Genomic DNA, 15,759 nt, shown 5'->3' on the forward strand with positions numbered 1-15,759 from the left:
GTTCAGAGATTTCTGTGGCTTACACAAATTAAGGAAGGAACCAGTTCATTCTAGAAATATTTATTTGGAGCACCTACAAGAACCTGTCTCCTGGACATGTAACATATTTGAGAGAATATCTGTAAATAGTCCAGCAACTTGCTTTTTTTTTTTTTTTTCTGAGACGGAGTCTCGCTCTGTCGCCCAGGCTGGAGTACAGTGGCCGGATCTCAGCTCACTGCAAGCTCCGCCTCCCAGGTTCACGCCATTCTCCTGCCTCAGCCTCCCGAGTAGCTGGGACTACAGGCGCCCGCCACCTCGCCTGGCTAATTTTTTTGTATTTTTTAGTAGAGACGGGGTTTCACTGTGCTAGCCAGGATGGTCTCGATCTCCTGACCTCGTGATCCACCCGTCTCGGCCTCCCAAAGTGCTGGGATTACAGGCGTGAGCCACCGCGCCCAGCCTTTTTTTTTTTCTTGTTGCACAATCTGGTTATTCTACCTAATGCTGTATGATGGTCATGGAGTCTTTCTAGCGAGTTCCACAGAAAGGTACAGTCTAACTTCACCTGTGTCTAGGACACCACCCTCTTCTTGTTTTTCTCCTCCCATTGCTCCTTTCAAGTCTCTTTTTCTGGTTTCTCATCTACCTAAAGACCAGTGGTTTGTCACACACACACACCCCTTTTTTTTTTTTTTGGCGATAGGGTCTTGCTCTGTTGCCTATACTGGAATACAGTGGCACTGTCATGGCTCACTGCAGCCTCAACCTCCTGGGCTCAAGTGATCCTCCCACTTCAGCCTCTCTAGTAGCTAGAACTAAAGGCATGCAACACCACACCTAGCTAATTTTTAAAAAAGAATTTTTGTGGGAGGCCGAGGCGGGTGGATCACTTGAGGTCAGGAGTTCAAGACCAGCCCGGCCAACATGGTGAAACCCCATCTCTACTAAAAATACAAAAATTAGCTGGGCATGGTGGTGGGTGCCTGTAATCCCAGCTCCTCGGGAGGCTGAGGCACGGGACTCGCTTGAACCCGGGAGGCAAGAGGTTGCAGTGAGTTGAGATCACACCACTGTACTCCAGCCTGGGCAACAGAGTGAGACTCTGTCTCAAAAAAAAAAAAATTGTAGAAATGGTGTCTCACATTGCCCAGGCTGGTTTCCACCTCCCGGGCTCAAGCGATCCTCCTACCTTGGCATCTCAAAGTACTGGGATCACAGGCATGAGTCACTGTGCCTGAGCGGTTTGTCTCCTTATTAGGGCCATATCCCCCTTCACAGAGTCATGTTTGTAAATAAAGTGAAATGTACAGGATTACAAACCGAACCAATTACAGTCGATCCTCAGTATTTGTAGATTATTTGCAAATTTGCATCCTTGCTAAAATGTATTCATACCTGGAAAACGAAGGCAGTGCTTTTGTGGTGTTTTGGAGAGCAATGCTTACACACAGAGCTGCAACAAGCTGGAGACCTGATGTGCATGGTTCAGCTGGGCTCCTCTTGTTTCAGCTCAAACACTGGAAACAAGTGTCCCTTTCTTGGTTTGTTTAGTGCCACGTTTTTCTTTTCTTTTTTTTTTTTTTTTTAATAAGAGTCTCGCTCTGTCACTCAAGCTGGAGTGCAATGGCATCATCCTGGCTCACTGCAACCTCTGCCTCCTGAGCTCACGCGATTCTCCTGTCTCAGCCTCCCAAGTAGTTGGGATTACAGGCGTGTGCCACCAGTCCTAGCTAATTTTTAAATTTTTATTTATTTTATTATTTTTTGAGATGGAGTCTCTCTCTGTCTCCTAGGCTGGAGTGCAGTGGGGCGATCTCGGCTCACTGCAACCTCTGCCTCCCGGGTTCAAGTGATTCTACTGCCTCAGCTTCCCAAGCAGCTGGGACTACAGGCGCCCGCCACCACGCCCGGCTAATTTTCGTGTTTTTAGTAGAGACGGGGTTTCACCATATTGGCCAGGCTGGTCTCGAACTCCTCACCTTGTGATCCGTCCACCTAGGCCTCCCAAAGTGCTGAGATTACAGGCGTGAGTCATCGCGCCCGGCCTAATTTTTTTTCTTTTTTTTGATACAAGAGTCTGTCGCCCCGGCTAGAGTGCAGTGGCGCGATCTCGGCTCACTGCAAGCTCCACCTCCTAGGTTCAAGCCATCCTCCTGCCTCAGCCTCCCGAGTAGCTGGGACTACAGGAGCACGCCGCCACGCCCGGCTAATGTTTTGTATTTTTAGTAGAGACGGGGTTTCACCATGTTAGCCAGGATGGTCTCGATCTCCTGACCTTGTGATCCGCCTGCCTCGGCCTCCCAAAGTGCTGGAATTACAGGCCTAAGACACCGCGCCCGGCCGCCCGGCCAATTTTTTTTTTTTTTTTTTGAGACGTAGTCTCGCTCTGTCGCCCAGGCTGGAGTGCAGTGGCCGGATCTCAGCTCACTGCAAGCTCCGCCTCCCGGGTTTATGCCATTCTCCTGCCTCAGCCTCCCCAGTAGCTGGGACTACAGGCGCCCGCCACCTCGCCCGGCTAGTTTTTTGTATTTTTTTTAGTAGAGACGGGGTTTCACCGTGCTAGCCAGGATGGTCTCGATCTCCTGACCTCGTGATCCGCCCGTCTCGGCCTCCCAAAGTGCTGGGATTACGGGCTTGAGCCACCGCGCCCGGCCAATTTTTGTATTTTTAATAGAAATGGGCGTTTCACCATGTTGGCCAGACTGGTGTCGAACTCCTGACTTCAAGTGATCCGCCCGCCTCCGCCTCCCAAAGTGCTGGGATTACAGGCGTGAGCCACTGCGCCCGAATCCTATCGGAAATTTTTAAGTCTCAGGCGTTTGCCAGCGGCACGCCAGAGAGTATAGCCTGCACCGAGGCCCAGAAACCAAAGAGCGAGCTCATTCCGGGATTGGAGAGGAGTGTGAGCGGAGGGAAGCAGAGGGATCAGAGAGAGGAGGGGCAGGACCCACGCATTCGGCCCTTTGCATTCAGCCTTATTCAACTAGGAACTTTTCCTGCAAATCAAGCAAAGCTTCCCGGAGGAAGTGGTGCCTAAGCTGCGCTCTGATTCTCGTTTAGAAGCTGACAAGACAAAGAGAGGTGGGCGGTCCTGGCAGGGGGAGGGACTCGGCAAAAACCAAGTACCTTGAGAGGGGTTGATGGGTTTTAAAAACTTTGAATGATTATGTCAAAGGCTAGGGATTTAATGTGTTAACTGCGGACTCCTATTCCTCACTTGCTTGGGGACCCCAGCGATGCCATTCCTCTCTCTGGGCCTCTCACTTACTCAGTTTTTCTCCCAGGTAATGAGCACAAGCTCCCTTTTTCCTCGAGACTCCCCCCGGGTTGGGAGGATCCACCGAGTGGACTAGGCGTGATCGTTCCTTTGAGCCAATCGTTGGTGCCTGAAGCCCCGCCTTCTTCCCCACCCGTGGGCCAATTGTCGTGTTCTCCTTGAGACTGGCCGCTTGGCGAGGGTGAAAGGCCGCGTGACGTCACTTCCGGATAAACCAATGGCAGCGATTAAGAGGCGGGTCGTTTTGGTGATGGACAGTTGTTTCAAGACGCCCCTTTAGCGCGGGGCTCCCCGGGAAGCTTTGAGGCGGTGCTGGGGGTAAAGGGGCGGGCATTCCTCGTGGATTTTGCCCAATCACCAGTCGCGCTTCTTGCAATAGACGGGCAGTTTTCCCCATCTCGGGTCGACTTGAGGGGGCGGGATTCTGGACGCCAGTGTTGGCAAACCCCTGACCTATGATGGACGTATTCTCCAGCCAATTATCAGACGGTATTCTCAGACGGGCCGCCTCCATTGCCAATGAAATCTTCCAGCGGGGTCGCGGTAGGCGGGCCGTGGACCCTCTGGTATAAGGCGGTCCCGGGGGAGTGAGGAGAAAGGGGGGGTCTTGGCGGCTGGAGGAGGAGTAGTTGCGGGTGAAGATGGCGGCAGCCGAGGCCGCGAACTGCATCATGGAGGTGAGCGCTTGGAGCGCCGCCGTGGGCGGGGGTCGGCTTTGGGTCGATGTTTCACGCCTCTGTGGTGGGAAAAGGGCTCTAAGTTGGCGACATGGGGTTGGAGGTCCCCCGCCGCACACGGGGGCGCCGCACGCTCCACATCCGGGGATATCGTTTGAGGTGACGGCTCCCTAGCTTTCAAGGGCCTTCGGCATCCGGCCTAGCGGAGGGTCTTATCCCCCCTCCCACGTGGAGGAGGGCTGGGGGCGCTTCCGGCCAGGCCCCCACGTGGCCGCGGCGCGGTGGGTGGGGAGGGGGTGTGCCGAGTCCGGTGGCCCGGCGGGCTCCACGTGCGGGACAAAGGCCCCGCCCCCGGCCGGGGAGGGGCGCCCGGGGGGGCGGGGAGGGGGTCCGACCCTCCTGAGGCCCCCAGCCCTCCTACCCAGGGACCCGGGCACACGTCGTGGGGTGGGAGCGACCTGGGGCCCTCCACGATGTAGAGTGTCTTTTGGGAGGAGCAGTGCCTTTTACAACCTCCTTCCGAGCTCCAGGGGCATCTATTGGGATATCGGCCCTGGATTTGTGCGTTCTGGATTAGGGACTGGAGGAAAACCAAGAATGGGGCCCCCCTGACCCCATTTCCCCTCCTAGAGTTCTCCCCCTCACCCAGGGCTTTAGGTGTTGGGGGATGGGGCATGCCCCTGTGACCTCCCTCTGGGTGGTGGTGGGGCATCTAGATGGAGATTTTCCCACTAATAGGCGCCGTGCACCCCCTTGTGGCCATTTCTGGGTGTGTGGGAGGGACATCTTTTTCATGGGGCGTGTCCTGAAGCCCACCTCCCGTCGGATTTCTTCCTGGCGGGCGGAGGGAGGAGGGTACGTCCGCTGGGAAGGAGTTGTGGGAAATACGTAGGCTGAGAGCTTTACCCTCTGCTGGAGCGCTTTCTCTCTCCTGGGCCTTTGTGAGGGCGGGAGATGACCTCCCCCTTCCTGAAGCCCTGTGTAGGGGTCCTGAGCCCCGGGGTCCTGAGGGTGGGTGCCTGAAATGGTTTCAAGTGAGGTTTGGTTCTCGTGCAGCCATGTGGGGGAGGTTTCAGTCTTGCGTTTCAAGCCTTCGGGCTGGGGTTGTCTGGCGGTAGTTTTCAGTGGTGGTGATAAATGGGCCCCAGCGGGAAACCCCCGCAGCACCTTTCTTATAGGCATCCCCGCTGGCTTGGGAGAGCTGGGGGGAGGGTGTTTGGAGCCTAGTAGGTCATGGCCAGTGACGTGGCCCTTCTTGGAGTGGTCACATCTGGAAGAGATGTAATCTGATGGGGCCTCTGTCCTTCCACCCCTTTACCCATGGCATTGACTGGGGGGGCAGGTCAGCTGTAAGCTGTCAGGATGCAGCTCCCAGGGGTCACTGTAATGACTTCGCACCCTCTTGGCTGTCTCCTGCACCTGGGGCTCTGTGGGCGGAGGAAATAACTTTCCCAGAGGTGGCCTCAGGCTTGGCCACACCTGGAAGTCTTCAGGACCTGGGATGGGTGTCTGAAATGGGGGCGATGGGCTGACTCCCCAAGCTACTTTTTTTTTTTTTTTTTTTTTTTTGAGACGGAGTCTTAATCTGTCACCGAGGCTGGAGTGCAATGGCTTGATCTCGGCTCATTGCAACCTCCGCTTCCTGGGTTCAAGCGATTCTCCTGCCTCAGCCTCTTGAATAGCTGGGATGACAGGCACCCGCCACCAGGCCCAGCTAATTTTTGTATTTTTAGTAGAGATGGGGATTCACCATGTTGGTCAGGCCGGTCTCAAACTCCTGACCTAAGGTGACCCACCCGCCTCTGCCTCCCAAACTGCTGGGATTACAGGTGTGAGCCACCGCGCCCCCAAGCCACTTTCTGGAGCCCGCTCATTCTTAAGAGGGTCCAGGAGCTGCCCATCCTCCATGGGACCCTACCTTCATGGGCAGAGGGTCATAAGGGAGCGGGTTGGTTCCAGCTGGTTTTGTTTGGGGCTCCTGAGTCCAAGGCAGGAGCTGGGGGCTGGGGTACTAGCTCTGGGGAAGTGCCCGTGTGCCACACCTCTATTCTGGAATCCTCTCAGACATGAGACTGGTTTGCAGAGGTGGCAGATGCCCTGTGGGCATACCCTGCCAGCCTCGTTCCCTCCTGCTATTCATGGCACCCTGGGATAGGGGTGTGTGTGTCAGGAAGTGTCACCTAATCTGGGGGAGATTAGGTGATGAGAGGGAGCGACAGCTGGCGGGGGTGGGTGCCAGTTCCCCTGGCCTGGATGGGGGAGGTGTGTGGTCAGCTGCCTGGCCAGAGAGGGGCAACAAGGGGGCAGGCCACCATCTCTCCAGCCACAGCTGGGATAGGAGACCCCCTTTCTTCTCCCCTCACTTTTCCCATCCCTTTCTTAAACACCCCACCTCATTACTTGCCCTCTTTGCCACCACTCCCCGCCAAGAAGGAGAATTGCTGGAAACCCCCCCCCACCCCCTCCCACCCCGCCAGAGCCCAGGTCCCCGCGCCCAGCCCTCCCGCAGCCACTCCCAGTAGCTAATCCTTTCTCCCTGTTACTCTCTCCTAGAATTTTGTAGCCACCTTGGCTAATGGGATGAGCCTCCAGCCGCCTCTTGAAGAAGTAAATATCCTTTTGTGAGACCCCTTCCCACCCCGACCTCCACATCAATATATTTTGCCACACATCTGGCCCTTTCTTGAGGTCTAACCATACCCCTCTTGCTTCAAACCAGTTTACTCCAGGACCCCAAACACTTAGTAGCAACCCCTCCAGGTTCACAGCCCCCGCTGGCCTCCCCCAGTATCTCGGCTACTTCCTTAACTCCACCTCCAACCCCCCTTTGCCCTTCCCTGTGTCTGCCCCCATTTTCCTTCCCCTCCCCTCCCCAGCTGTGGGCTGAGCTAGAGACGGGGGCAGAGAGACTGGAGAGATGGTAGGCATGGCTGAGGTATCGGGGTGCTCCCCTGGATGGTGCTCTGTGGGGGTCTTGGAAGTGGAAAATGGGGTTGTTAGGTTTTGGGGTTCTTGGGGGGCAAGATGGCAGGCGGGGGCTGTAGGGTTGTAATGGTATGATTTTGGGGGGTTCTATACTACTGTTCAGGGAAAAGTAGGGACCTGGAGGTTTAAGAGACTGTGGGGAGCCCCCAGATCTGACCCATGATCCCATCGGCCCCCTCCCAGGTGTCCTGTGGCCAGGCGGAAAGCAGCGAGAAGCCCAATGCTGAGGACATGACATCCAAAGATTACTACTTTGACTCCTACGCCCACTTTGGCATCCACGAGGTCAGTGGGGACAGCCCCCAAGGCCCCAATCTTAAAGGGGTTAAATGTTGGGGAAGGGGTGGAACCTGTTTTCCCACGCATGCGCACTGCTTCCCCTGGCAGCAGGCCGCCCCTCTGCCCCTCTGCTGCGCACCCCTTAGGGTCGCCTCGCCAAGTCGTTGCCTTGGAGACCGAGGTTAGCCTGAATCTCTGCAGGGGCCTCTCACCGATGGCTGGGGTAGGAGCGTGCATGCGTGCTTGGGGCCTTAGGCCGCGGTCGGTCAGGGCCCACGGTCTCTGCCGCCCTCTAGTGACTGGCGGTGGGACTGCACCTGGCTGCTCCCGGCCTGACAGCTTCTGCACCCTTGAGATCTGACTGAAGACTCTGAAATCCCAGAACGAAGCAGGAGTGGCATTCTAAGGAATTTTCTTTTCCCCCTGAGGCCTTTTTCATAAAATTATGGCAAAATATGCATAAAATTGCCATTTTTCATTTTTAGAGACAGGGTCTCGCTCTGTCGCCCAGGTTAGAGCACAGTGGTACAATCGTGGCTCACCGCAGCCTCGACCTCCCCAGCTCAGGTGTTCCCCCCACTTCCGCTTTCGGAGTAGCTGGCACCACAGGCGTGCGCCACCACTCCCAGCTGATTTTCTTATTTTTCTGTAGAGATAGTCTTGCCTTGTTGCCCAGGCTGGTCTCAAAGTCTTGGGCTCAAGTGATCTTCCAGCTTTGGCATCCTGAGGTGCTGGGATTACAGGCATGAGCCTCTTCCCCCAGCCTGAGGACTTGTAAAAGCCAAGGGTTCGCTGGTTCTTAGGTGGCAGTGGTGAAGTCTGGCCAAGATGGGAGTTTAGTTCTCTGATTTTTTAAAAAGGGAAACTGGCTGGGCACGGTGGCTCACGCCTGTAATCACAGCACTTTAGGGGGCCGAGGTGGGTGGATCACCTGAGGTCAGGAGTTCAAGACCAGCCTGGGCAATATGGTGAAATCCCATCTCTGTGAAAAATACAAAAATTAGCCAGGCATGGCGGTGTGTGCCTGTAATCGAAACTACTCGGGAGGCTGAGGCAGGAGAATCGCTCGAACCCAGGAGGCAGAGGTTGCAGTGAGCTGAGATTGCCCCACTGCACTCCAGCCTGGGCAACTGAGTGAGATTCCGTCTCAAAAAATAAAATAAAATAAAATAAAATAAAAATAAATAACTGAATAAATAAAAAAGGGAAACTGAGGTGCATGGAAGGAAGCAAGAGGACCGAGTTCTGGCCCTCCGAGCTCTCAGGACACACTGTTCTTCAGCGGGGAATGTGGGGCCCCTCACGGCATCTCTGTGCCGTTCTTCCCTCAGGAGATGTTGAAGGACGAGGTGCGTACCCTCACGTACCGCAACTCCATGTTTCACAACCGGCACCTCTTCAAGGACAAGGTGGTGCTGGACGTCGGCTCGGGCACCGGCATCCTCTGCATGTTCGCCGCCAAGGCCGGGGCCCGCAAGGTCATTGGGGTGAGTCGCCGGGGCTTCCAGGCAGGGCCAGGCCTGGGGAATGGAGGGGGGCCATCAGGGCTCAGGGATGGGACGGAGGGGATGGGGACAGGGGATAGGTCTCACTCTCCCTTCTCCCTGGGCCCTCAGATCGAGTGTTCCAGTATCTCTGATTATGCGGTGAAGATCGTCAAAGCCAACAAGTTAGACCACGGTGAGCCCAGAAAGAGGATGGGTTTGTGGGAGTGGAGGGGGTGATGCTCCGCTTCCCCAGGGCCCTCTGAAGAGCAGTGGGGTCTACGGATGGCCACAGATTCAGCGGCTCCCCACCCATGGTCTTCTGGGCTGCCGGCCACCTGAGAATCTGAGTGTCAAAATCACAAGCTTAGCACCTCCGTCTTAAAATTAGGGCAAGAAGCACTCTCTAGTTTCTTGAATGAGTAATAGAGTCACGTGGTTGGCCACTGTTCTCACAGTGAGAAGCCTGCCCTGTTTCCCAGCTGCCCTCCTCCGAGTTTAACCAACACTAACTTCTAGAGACGTCTGGACCTACAAACACATATATATGTAAATGTGTTTACATTCACGCGCATAATTTTCACGCCGGTAGCATTTCATACCAGCCTCTTGCCCTTGGCTTCTTAAACACCTGCTTGTCATGTTGTTTAACATATTCCAGGCCGGGCGCGGTGGCTCAAGCCTGTAATCCCAGCACTTTGGGAGGCCGAGGCGGGCGGATCACAAGGTCAGGAGATCAAGACCATCCTGGCTAACCTGGTGAAACCCCGTCTCTACTAAAAAATACAAAAAAATTTGCCGGGTGTGATGGTGGGCGCCTGTAGTCCCAGCTACTCGGGAGGCTGAGGCAGGAGAATGGCGTAAACCCGGGAGGCGGAGCTTGCAGTGAGCGGAGATCCGGCCACTGCACTCCAGCCTGGGCGACAGAGCGAGACTCCGTCTCAAAAAAAAAAAAAAAAAAAAAAATCGTGACTGGGCGCGGTGGCTCACGCCTGTAATCCTAGCACTTTGGGAGGCCAAGATGGGCGGATCACGAGGTCAGGAGATCGAGACCACCCTGGCTAACATGGTGAAACGCCGTCTCTACTAAAAATACAAAAAAATGAGCCGGGCGTGGTGGCGGGCCCCTGTAGTCTCAGCTACTGGGGAGGCTGAGGCAGGAGAATGGTGTGAACCTGGGAGGCGGAGCTTGCAGTGAGCCGAGATCGCGCCACTGCACTCCAGCCTGGGCAACAGAGTGAGACTCCGTCTCAAAAAAAAGTAAAAATAAAAAAATCATTACATTGCCTGATACCCAGTTCACATAAAATTTCTGCTCCTGCCTCAAAAATGTCCAGAGCCATTTATGAATTTTAAAACAGTTAAGAGGGTTCATGGCTTCTGCTCACCGAGTTCTCTGAACTGAGTGGGGTCCCCAGGCTGTGGCCCCCGGGGGAGGGGAGGTGAGGGGCAAGCCTCCTGGGGGCTGACGTGGCCACCCTTGTCTGCCCGCAGTGGTGACCATCATCAAGGGGAAGGTGGAGGAGGTAGAGCTCCCGGTGGAGAAGGTGGACATCATCATCAGCGAGTGGATGGGCTACTGCCTCTTCTACGAGTCCATGCTCAACACCGTGCTCTACGCCCGGGACAAGTGGCTGGTGAGGCCCCAGCAGACGGGTGCAGCTCGCATGGGCTGGGGGCCAAAAGCACTCAATTTTTCCCACAGACGGGACTTACTATGGGGGTGTGGCTGCAAGGTGTTAGAAGGCCACAGCCCGAGCCAGGTGTGACAGACCCTGGTGGGAGATGGTGCGATGTGGGGGGGTTTGTAGGAACAGGAAAACTATAGCAGGGCACTAGACCAGGTTCTCCGGCCCCAGCAGGCCGCCCCGGGAGAGGTGAGGTGACCGAGAGCTGGATGAAGATGTGGAGGGGTGGCCAGGGCAGGTGTTCCCTTGCTGCATGTGGAGCAGCAGGGAGGCCCGTGTGGAAGGAGGGTCTAGAAGGGCAGCAGGAGGAGCAGTGGAGGTAAGGGGTGACAGGGCATGTGCAGATTTTGTGGGGCCTTATGGGACCCCGCGCGACTTTGCTTTTCCTCTCAGAGCAGCCAGGGAGGGTCTGAGGATCCCCAGAACCTCGAGGGACAGGAGCTGACTGAGGTGCCCCTGGGTGCCCTCTGGCGGCCGTGTGGGAAATAGACCAGGGGGTGAGGGGTGAGTGCCGCTGCGACATGAGGGTGGCTCAGACCAGGGCAGAAGGTCACATCTCGGGGGCAAGAGTCAGGGCAGCGTTGCCAGGCCCCACCCTTCATGCCTCGCCCTGCCCCTCTGCAGGCGCCCGATGGCCTCATCTTCCCAGACCGGGCCACGCTGTATGTGACGGCCATCGAGGACCGGCAGTACAAAGACTACAAGATCCACTGTGAGCGTGGCCCAGGAGCGGGCGGGCGGGGCCCCGGGTGGGCTGCCGCGGGCTCACCCCCTCCCTGCCTGCCTCCCCAGGGTGGGAGAACGTGTATGGCTTCGACATGTCTTGCATCAAAGATGTGGCCATCAAGGAGCCCCTAGTGGATGTGGTGGACCCCAAACAGCTGGTCACCAATGCCTGCCTCATAAAGGTGAGGGGGGGGGGTGGGCATGGCCAGGTGCCCCCTGGGTTGAAACCAAAGAGAGGCCATCACCTGGCCCTGGCATGGGACTTTGGGGCCCAGAGTGTTGGCCTGAGGTCTCAGAGCCTGACCTGCCAGCCAGAGGTGGTGCTAGGGGCCCAGGAAAGACGTTTCATCCTTTAAACATCTTTGTGAGCGCTGCCGTGTGAGAACCACGTTTGGCACTTGGTGTCCGGCAGAGGACACACCCGCAGCTGGTAGCTAAAGCCCACAGCCCGTACACGGGAAGGCAGGACCTGGGGCGATGAGCGGGTGCACACGCTGCAGAAGAGCAGGGGGCCAGGCTGGGATCCGAGATGTGCCTGTGGTTGCAGCTACTCAGGAGGCTGAGGCGGGAGGATCTCTTGGGCCTGGGAGTTCAAGGCTGCAGTGAGCTGTGATCACATCCCTGCACTCCAGCCTTGGTGACAGTGTTTTGTTTTGTTTTTAACTTTTTTTAACTTCTGAGACCCTGTTTATTTATTTATTTATTTTTTCTTTTTTTTTTGAGACGGAGTCTTGCTCTGTCGCCCAGGCTGGAGCGCAGTGGCCGGATCTCAGCTCACTGCAAGCTCCGCCTCCCGGGTTTATGCCATTCTCCTACCTCAGCCTCCCGAGTAGCTGGGACTACAGACTCCCGCCAACCCGCCTGGCTAGTTTTTTTTTTTTTTTTTTTTTGCATTTTTTAGTAGAGACGGGGTTTCACTGTGTTAGCCAGGATGGTCTCGATCTCCTGACCTTGTGATCCGCCCGTCTCGGCCTCCCAAAGTGCTGGGATTACAGGCTTGAGCCACCGCGCCCGGCCGACCCTGTTTAAAAAAAAAAAAATAAGGCAACGAGTATTTGTTGAGCTGGGATGTGTGAGCCGGGTGAAGCTGGGTGGTTGGCCGGGGGTTCCTGTGGGGAGGAGGAAGCTGTTGAGTGGGAATGGAGAGGAGACTGGAGGGGCAGGGACCCCACCCAGGCCACCCTCCTGAGAACCAGCGGAACTGGTGCAGGGTTTTCGGTTGGATTGCCGTTTGAAGCCATCATGCTGGTGGACTTGTGAAGGGTTGGGGAGAGTGGGGAGCGCGGAGAGGGGGGAGCGCGGAGAGGGGGGAGCGCGGAGAGGGTGGAGTGCGGAGAGGGGGAGCGCGGCCCGGAGAGCGCGGAGAGCGGGGAGCGCGGAGAGGGGGGAGCGCGGAGAGGGGGGAGCAGGGTGCCTGCATTCCCAGGAGGTCTGGCCAGGTGGGGTCGGGGCGGGGTGGGCTCTGGACAGAGTTAGGGTGGCGGCGCCAGGTTTGGGTGCGGGAGAGAAGGGAGCAAAGAATCTGGGCTCAAACCGAGGCGGTTTATTGGGAGCCGGACAGTCAGGATGAGGAGTGAATGAGGAGCTGAGGCTGGGTGCCAGTAAGGGAGGGCCAGCGGGAAGGGGACAGTGAGGTCACAGGCCCTCTGGGAGCTTGAGGGAGGGAGGAGGGGATGAAGCGAGGTGGGGACACATCCCGGAGCTCACCCTCTCCTGTCCTGCAGGAGGTGGACATCTACACCGTCAAGGTGGAAGACCTGACGTTCACCTCCCCGTTCTGCCTGCAAGTGAAGCGGAATGACTACGTGCACGCCCTGGTGGCCTACTTCAACATCGAGTTCACGCGCTGCCACAAGAGGACGGGCTTCTCCACCAGTGAGGCGGGGCCCGCAGGGCTGGGGGCTGCTCCTGAGCCAGGGCCGAGGGGCACCCACATAGTGGAGGGGGTGACAGAAACGGGCAGAGGGAGCCATGGGGACATGTGTGTTCCAGCGTGAGCTCTGCCATGTAGCAGTCACGTGGCCTTGAGCAAGTGATCTGAGTGTGCAGTGCCTCAGTTTCCTCATCCACAAAAGCCTGACACGGTCCCTGTCTCCAAAGCTGAATGACAGGGAGGTGACTCACGGACAGCAGTCCCGTCAGCTGTCAGGGGGGTGGACATTCCAACAGAGGGAACACAAGACTGGGGCCAGGGCAGCAGGCCAAGGCCAGCTGACCCGCCTGCGCCCCCAGGCCCTGAGTCCCCGTACACGCACTGGAAGCAGACAGTGTTCTACATGGAGGACTACCTGACCGTGAAGACGGGCGAGGAGATCTTCGGCACCATCGGCATGCGGCCCAATGCCAAGAACAACGTGAGGCTCTGGGCAGCTGGGCAGGAGGGTGGCAGCCGGGGTGGGGAGCATGGATAGGGGCAGTGGTAGGGGGGAATGGTGGCAGCGTAGGGGATGGGGGTAGCTGGGGCGGATGGGGGCAGCTGGCAGGGGCGAGTGCCTCTGCCTGTTCCCGGGTCCCTGAGCCCCTCAGCCCCACGCCTGTCTACACAGCAGATTTCTTAGCATTTACTGGAAGATGGGCCTGGGGACCCAGGCCAAAGCCCTGTCCTCCTGGTGCTTCCAGTCTACACAAGGGGATCAGTGACATGGTGATGCCAGTGGGAGGTGACCTCTGTCAGGCTGGGAGCAGGGCAGACAGGTGTTGGCGTGGGTGAGCTCCAGGGCAAGAGGCGGCCCCGGTAGAGCGCACAGGGTTTGCTAGCCCAGGTGGGAGGCATGAGAGGAGGAGAAAGGCAGCTTTTTGTTTTCCACTCCCCCCTTTTTCCTCCTGAGCACCTGGTAGGAGCTGCCATCACCTGAGATCAGGGGGTTTCCAGGGGAGCTGGGGGGTCTTCTGGGAGAGAGGGTCTGGGCAGAGAGGTCCAGTGTGGCGGGTTTGAGCAGGCAGGAGGATGGAAGGCCGGGAGCCTGGAGTCACCGGGAGTGGTGTGGGCTGGAAGAGTGAGTCCCGGCCCATGGGTGCGAGGGTGGGTGGCACTCAGGGCAGTCATGGAATGTGGGCCCCGGGACGCCCTCGAGCCCGTGACAGCAGCAGTTGTCAGCTGGGCAGTTTCAGTGCCCCCCACCCCCGACAGAGGACGTTCGTCACCATCTGTGGAAACATTTGTGGTTGTCACTCTGGAGAAGGGGTGCTCCTGGCATCTGGTATGTAGGGGCCAGGGGCTGGTAAACGTCCTACAACCACAGGACCACCCCCTGCAAAGACTCCTGTAGCCCCTGGGGCCATGGCGCTAGCTGGGAAACAGATACTGGAGAGGGAGGAGGAGTCCTCGGGGCTGTTGGCAACTTGATCCCCTCTTCCTGTGCTGGAGGGTATGGGGGGCCTTCAGGAAGCCTGGGAGGAGAAGTGGAGACAGAGGCTGGACCACTGCGTTTCACTGGAACGTTTGCCTGAGCAGAAGTGGGCTTGGGAGAGGTTTTCTGATTTATGAAAGAAGCAATCACTGCATTGCTGATGGGGAACGTCTTGATGGAGAAATCCAAGGGCAAGGGATAGCAGCCAGGCTCTGCTCCTGAGTGAACCTAGTGGGCTTGAGGGTGTCCACGTGGCGCTGTCCCTTGACAGGGTCAGGACAGCTGCTAGGGTGGGACCAGCAGTTGGGGTCTGCAGTGTGGAGATGGGCAGGAAGCTGGAGCCCAGCGCATGGCCTGCCTGCACCGCCCTGCCACCACCTCCTGGTGGGTTCCGCCCTCATGCCTGCCCTCTCCCCACAGCGGGACCTGGACTTCACCATCGACCTGGACTTCAAGGGCCAGCTGTGCGAGCTGTCCTGCTCCACTGACTACCGGATGCGCTGAGGCCCGGCTCTCCCGCCCTGCACGGGCCCAGGGGCTGAGCGTTCCTAGGCGGTTTCGGGGCTCCCCCTTCCTCTCCCTTCTTCCCACAGAAGGGGGTTTTAGGGGCCTGGGCTGGGGGGATGGGGAGGGCACATCGTGACTGTGTTTTTCATAACTTATGTTTTTATATGGTTGCATTTACGCCAATAAATCCTCAGCTGGGGTCTGGTTCCATTTCCTGGGGGCAAAGGAGGTTTGGGGTTTCCTTCGCAGGTGCTGAGGTGCCAGCCTGAGGAGTGGGGGGACCGGCCTTGGAGCCTGCTGGTGGCTGCCATTCTGTGGATCTGCATCTCCCCTCCCCTGTCGCTAGGCCTCTGGCTCCCCTCCACGGCTCTCTCTCAGGGTCTGTCCCCTCCTCGGCTGTCTCAGGCTCCCTCCGGCTCCCTCCCCTCCACGGCTCTCTCAGGCTCCCTCCCATCCACAGCTGTCTCTCAGGGTCTTTGTCCCACTCTTCATCCCCTCCTGGGTCTGCGCCCCTCCCCTCTGCAGTGCCCCTGTGTCCTCCTGCCTGGTGGGGGATGGGGTTGGTGTTCCAGCACAGCCAGCCCTCAAGTTTCCCAGAACAGTCTCCCCACCTTCCCCCAACACTCACATTGTACCTCTCTGGCTGTTTTTCCTGTTTGGGTCCCTCCAAGGCCCAACTGTGCCCAGCCCTCTGCAGCTGGGGACACTGAGTGGGTTGGGGGTGTATGTTGAGGAGGATAGAATTTCTTGTGGGGGTGTGGCCCTGCTTCCTCCCCTAGCATGGCTTGGGGCTTAGGGCTGGGG

At 57.5% G+C, this 15,759-nt stretch overlaps 1 protein-coding gene across 9 annotated transcripts; it reads left to right on the forward strand.

Moving 5' to 3' along the window:
• Positions 1 to 2,732: 2,732 nt before the first annotated feature.
• On the forward strand, positions 2,733 to 15,154 carry PRMT1 (protein arginine methyltransferase 1). Of its 9 annotated transcripts, none has more exons than XM_074024252.1 (12): positions 2,733 to 3,063; positions 6,490 to 6,547; positions 6,758 to 6,856; positions 7,105 to 7,206; positions 8,532 to 8,687; positions 8,817 to 8,880; positions 10,179 to 10,321; positions 10,997 to 11,084; positions 11,165 to 11,280; positions 12,823 to 12,973; positions 13,331 to 13,452; positions 14,869 to 15,154. In XM_074024252.1, the coding sequence occupies exons 3-12, from the start codon at positions 6,854 to 6,856 to the stop codon at positions 14,950 to 14,952; spliced, it is 1,029 nt and encodes a 342-aa protein (XP_073880353.1). In that variant the 5' UTR covers positions 2,733 to 3,063; positions 6,490 to 6,547; positions 6,758 to 6,853; the 3' UTR covers positions 14,953 to 15,154. The 9 variants fall into 9 exon arrangements, with proteins under 9 accessions (XP_073880353.1, XP_073880352.1, XP_045235968.1 ...); XM_074024251.1 differs by lacking the exon at positions 2,733 to 3,063 and adding an exon at positions 3,857 to 4,095; XM_045380033.3 differs by lacking the exon at positions 2,733 to 3,063 and adding an exon at positions 3,857 to 3,936 and having other exon boundaries at positions 6,758 to 6,871.
• Positions 15,155 to 15,759: the final 605 nt, after the last annotated feature.

This window comes from Macaca fascicularis, chromosome 19 (genome assembly GCF_037993035.2).
Source record: "Macaca fascicularis isolate 582-1 chromosome 19, T2T-MFA8v1.1".
NCBI classification, from domain to species: Eukaryota; Metazoa; Chordata; class Mammalia; order Primates; family Cercopithecidae; genus Macaca; species Macaca fascicularis.